At 39.5% G+C, this 4,590-nt stretch overlaps 1 protein-coding gene across 1 annotated transcript in view; it reads left to right on the top strand.

Annotated features, from left to right (window-relative positions):
* The window catches only part of snx3 (sorting nexin 3), a 14,007-nt gene extending 9,417 nt beyond the window's left edge, over window positions 1-4,590 (top strand). The window contains exons 2-4 of the mRNA XM_022769088.1: window positions 103-198; window positions 557-681; window positions 3,696-4,590. Coding sequence (XP_022624809.1) covers window positions 103-198; window positions 557-681; window positions 3,696-3,801 — 327 coding nt within the window. The 3' untranslated portion in view covers window positions 3,802-4,590. The remainder of the gene's footprint in view (window positions 1-102; window positions 199-556; window positions 682-3,695) is intronic.

The following is a 4,590-nucleotide window of genomic DNA, read 5'->3' on the forward strand; positions in this document are numbered from 1 at the left end:
GTGTGTGTGTGTGTGTGTGTGTGTGTGTGTGTGTGTGTGTGTGTGTGTGTGTGTGTGTGTGTGTGTGTGTGTGTGTGTGTGTGTGTGTGTGTGTCTCCGCAGACCAACCTACCCATCTTCAAGCTGAAGGAGTCTAGTGTTCGGAGGCGGTACAGCGACTTTGAGTGGCTCAGAGCGGAGCTGGAGAGGGAGAGCAAGGTGAGCCATTGAGGTGAACTCAGACACAAAGCCTCTTGAGTACTTGGCTTATCAAATCAGCATACAACATTGGCCGCCAATGTATTTGTATGAGGGAGAAAGTTGTTCAAAGATCTTCTGAACCTTTTGCCGCCTGTAAAGGAAGATTTCATCTATATGCTGTCTGTGTTTTTGTCCTGCTATTGATGCGGCCTATAAACCGCAGAGATGGCATATAAAAAAATGATTTGATCCAATCACGTTGTACAGGCTCACTTAAGGATTGTTTTACTGTTTATGTCCTAATTGTAAATACTAAAACTCTCTTCAATAAATTATATATGTGTGTCCAACTGCTGCTCTATGATTGTTATCACAGGTGGTCGTCCCTCCTCTCCCAGGAAAAGCTCTTATCCGGCAGCTTCCGTTTCGAGGGGATGATGGGATATTTGATGACTCTTTCATTGAGGAGCGGAGACAGGGTCTGGAGCAGTTTCTCAACAAGTAAGCCTTCCCACATCTTCCGTCTTTCTCCGTTCCTCCACTAGTTTGCCATGAGGTTAAAACAATTTATTCTTTACAATTTTTTCCTTTTGTAGTCGCAGTCGTTTGCAGCTTCTGCCTCAGCGAGGTGTTATTTTAACTCTCACGAACAATGAAACACTTTGTGCAATAAGTAGATTCAACTTTTTCACTTCTCTTCATATTGTTAACAAACTGAACCCGCAGAGACAGGCAGGTCTTTTTCTCACTATCCTCCTTAATTCTCTTTTATAATTACCTCGCAAAGGACAAGAATAACCAAAGAGGACTCGAGTGTGCACCCCACAACATAATTTTTCCCACATTTGTTTTATTGTTGATGTGTAATTTATGATAATTGCAGCTCAAATTACAGCGCGTGGTTCCATGGGCTGGTGTGTGCACCTCTGCTTATTTTTGATCCAGCATGTCCTCATTTTCAGCTGCGGAACAATAAAAGTTACAGTGTGATTGTAATTATTTGCTTTGATTGCAGACTTGGCCATTATCTTTGTTTCATGTGCAAATGCATCAATGTTTCCTGTTGGAATATTAAGTGTGGAAAGACAGTTGAGAAAATTAAAATCCATAAATATGTTTTTTTTTTTTTTTTTTTTTTTAAAGAAGATGAGAATGTGTTGGCAATTAAGAGTTTTTCCCCTCTTGCTTCCAATGAATGAAACACTGCTGTTGATCATATCATTGTTCATACTTAATACGGGCCGATGGGGCTGGCAGCATTGTTTAATCTGTGATTGAGAGCATTGTGAAGAAGAAATCTTTTGGAATGGTAAACATGATTGTCACTGTCAAACAAGTGAGAAGAAGAAGAGATAACCGTCAGTTTTTTATTTTTCAAACATAATTCATACTTCAGGTGGAAAAAAAAACAAAGGAAGGGCATACATACTCACTTCATAAAGAAAGAAAGGCCTTGAAATTTTAGCATTCTTCTGCTGCACCTTGTCCTCAATGTCAGTATTTCCAAAACCTATTAAACAGGGTTTGTTTGGGGCAATCTTGATCTTTCCAGTGATTTGCCTAGGTATTTGATCTGTCAGTGCTTCCCCTCCGGGGCAGCTTAATTTATTTGAAATATTTCCCTTTTTAGGTTATGCATGCATACGCACAATGTCATCATCTTGATCTTTTCTGAGAAATGTACTGTAAGAAAAACGAAATGTTTTAGGGTCTCAGGTGCACGGGCTCATTCTCATTAAGCTCATTTGCGTCATCTAAAGGGACATTAAGGGAAGCTTGATGTCACAGTGACTTTAACAGAGGAAAACAGTCAGAAACGTAAAGTATTTCCTTGATGTAGTGATAACACACAGCTGTAATGAAGGTGACAGTACAGATTAATTTCAGCAAATTGTACCAGGGTATAAATGGATATGATGTTGGGGGAAAAAAATGAACTTGCCCCACCTGCCCCTCCAAACTGTGATTTGTGGAGTTTCATTTCGAAAAGGTTGGAAGTTGAAGATCTCACAGAAAAGCTGTAGTGTGTCTTTATTCTGGGTTGATGGGTCTGTTCCCTTTATGAGTTTTAATTGACACTTGAGAGGAAATAAAATCATTACTTCTTTTATTGCAAAGTACAAAATCTTGTGACCACACACCCACATCCATAAACCCATGTCTGTACGAGTTGTATGCAATGTACAGTAATTGTGTCCTGAATGCTGCCTAGTTGTCCCTGTGCTGCAAGTCAGTATATGATGTCTAAAAAAAAGAGTTTTCAAAATGTCAATAAACCTCTTCAGTAGTGATACAATAACCCAAACATTCATGCAGGCAGAGTATTTACATTATTACTATTAACAAAATGTTTTAATTGGCATATTGATCATTGATTATTCTGTCAATTTTGCAGAGATTGTCATTGTAGCCTTGTGGTTAGGATGAATACATGTACCTGTCCAGGAGACATTTTTTTGCATGTCATCCCCTCTCTGTCATCCCACATTTCCTGTCTATAGCTGTGTCCCAGATCTGTACCACACTAATTCCAAGCAGGATTTGAATTTTTAGTGTGTTCACACTGGACAAATGCTGAAAAAAACATCTTTGTTTATGCCAGAGACAGTAGCAAGATGACGGAAAATGAGAGGAGAGATAGAGAATGGCATGCAGCAAAGGATGTAGGGGATGCTGCAATTCATTGTCAGGGACTTAAACCCCTAGAGGAGCAGGATGCAACATAACCTTGTTGATGGACTAAAAGGAAATGGAGAAAATAAAAAGTAATTTGTGCATGTTGGTTTAACAGCTCCAGGAAACAACAAACAAACAAACCACTAAATCTTGGGGAAAACATTAATTGGCAGTGACATTTTAAGTCGCAGTTAGATTAACATCTAACAGTGCTGAATGTTGATTTCTTGTATAGCTGCAAAAACTATACTGTGAAGATTGGTATACAGTACTGTTTACACTATAGTGTTCAGTAAGGAATTGGGACACAGGGTATATGCATACTGTCAGTGACTGAATGTAGAGCAATACGCCCACCAAAAATGTTTAAGGACATGGAGATAAGAGTATCTTTGTGCAGTTTTTGTGTATTTGTAGTTCCTGTAGGATTGAAACACTGGAAGATGTTTGAGATGGTTGTTGAATTGTTCAGCCTTTAGTTAATAAATTAGTGGAATGAAATGTAAGACATTATGGAATATCTTACCTTAAACCTGTAGCATGTCACTTTTTGTTTTTACTGCTTTCCATTCTCCAGTGTTTCAATGCACATACAAATGATTCCTAATCTTGTCTTTTTTTTTCTTTTTTTTTTTTGGTCTGGATGCAATTTGGTCCTTTATGCTAAATCTTTCTCAGACTTCTTACCTTAAGTGAGTCCAGTGTTCCGGTCAGTCTTTGCCTGTGTTGTCCGTCCCTGTGTGTCCTTGTGTCTATAGGTACAATCATGTCATCAAGCCTCGCCTTTTGAAAAGTTACTGAGCCTTCAAACCTGCCTTTTTTGCTCTTGTGCGTTTCAGAGTGGCCGGTCACCCCCTAGCCCAGAACGAACGATGCCTGCACATGTTTCTACAGGATGAGTCTGTGGACAAGAGCTACACCCCATCCAAAGTCAGACAAGCCTGAAAAGAAAAGGCTCTGCTTGGCCTGGTCCGGCTCGACCCTGCTCAGCCCAGCTTGGCTCAACAACCCAAAGCTCTCTTCACTGCTCCAGGTTTCACTCAGACAATAAACATTTCAATGAAACTTCTCCTCCTCGCCCCCCACCCCCACCCCACCCCAAAAAAAATCATTCACTGCCTCTTTTAGTTTAATTAGTGACCCTGATCGGTGTTTGTTTTCACCTTCTAATTGGAGTCAAGAATGTTCGACACATAACTGTGGTTCAAAGTAATTTATAGTAATTTCTCTTTATGTCTGGAAATGCCACTAACATGGATATATTATGTATTTATCATTTAGCTATGTCTGAATATATTCATTTCTATAGTAACATTGAATGAGCGTTCTATGTATGCAGAGCTCTTGTAAGACCCACACCATTTCCCATCATATATATCTAATACTGGCATGTTGCTCACCGTAACTAGCAACTAAACAGACAGACACACACACACACACACACACACACACACACGCACACACACACACACACACACACACACACACACACACACACTTGATGGGCCTTGACTTTCAAATCACACTTAGTTGATCCTCTCTTCAAAAGGAAGCACGTGTGTGTATATCAACCAGCACCTGCCCAATTATCACAATGATTTTCTAGCAAGAAAGAAGTAATTTACACAGAGGGAACTGCAGTATTTCTACAGGCTATATGCATTTTGAGATTTGTATACTGCTGTGCCATTTTTGTTTATTTTGAAGATTTTCCAATAAAATAGGTGAAATGTC

The sequence above is a fragment of the Seriola dumerili genome, unplaced genomic scaffold, assembly GCF_002260705.1.
Source record: "Seriola dumerili isolate Sdu_G_001 unplaced genomic scaffold, Sdu_1.0 BDQW01000025.1, whole genome shotgun sequence".
NCBI classification, from domain to species: domain Eukaryota; kingdom Metazoa; phylum Chordata; class Actinopteri; order Carangiformes; family Carangidae; genus Seriola; species Seriola dumerili.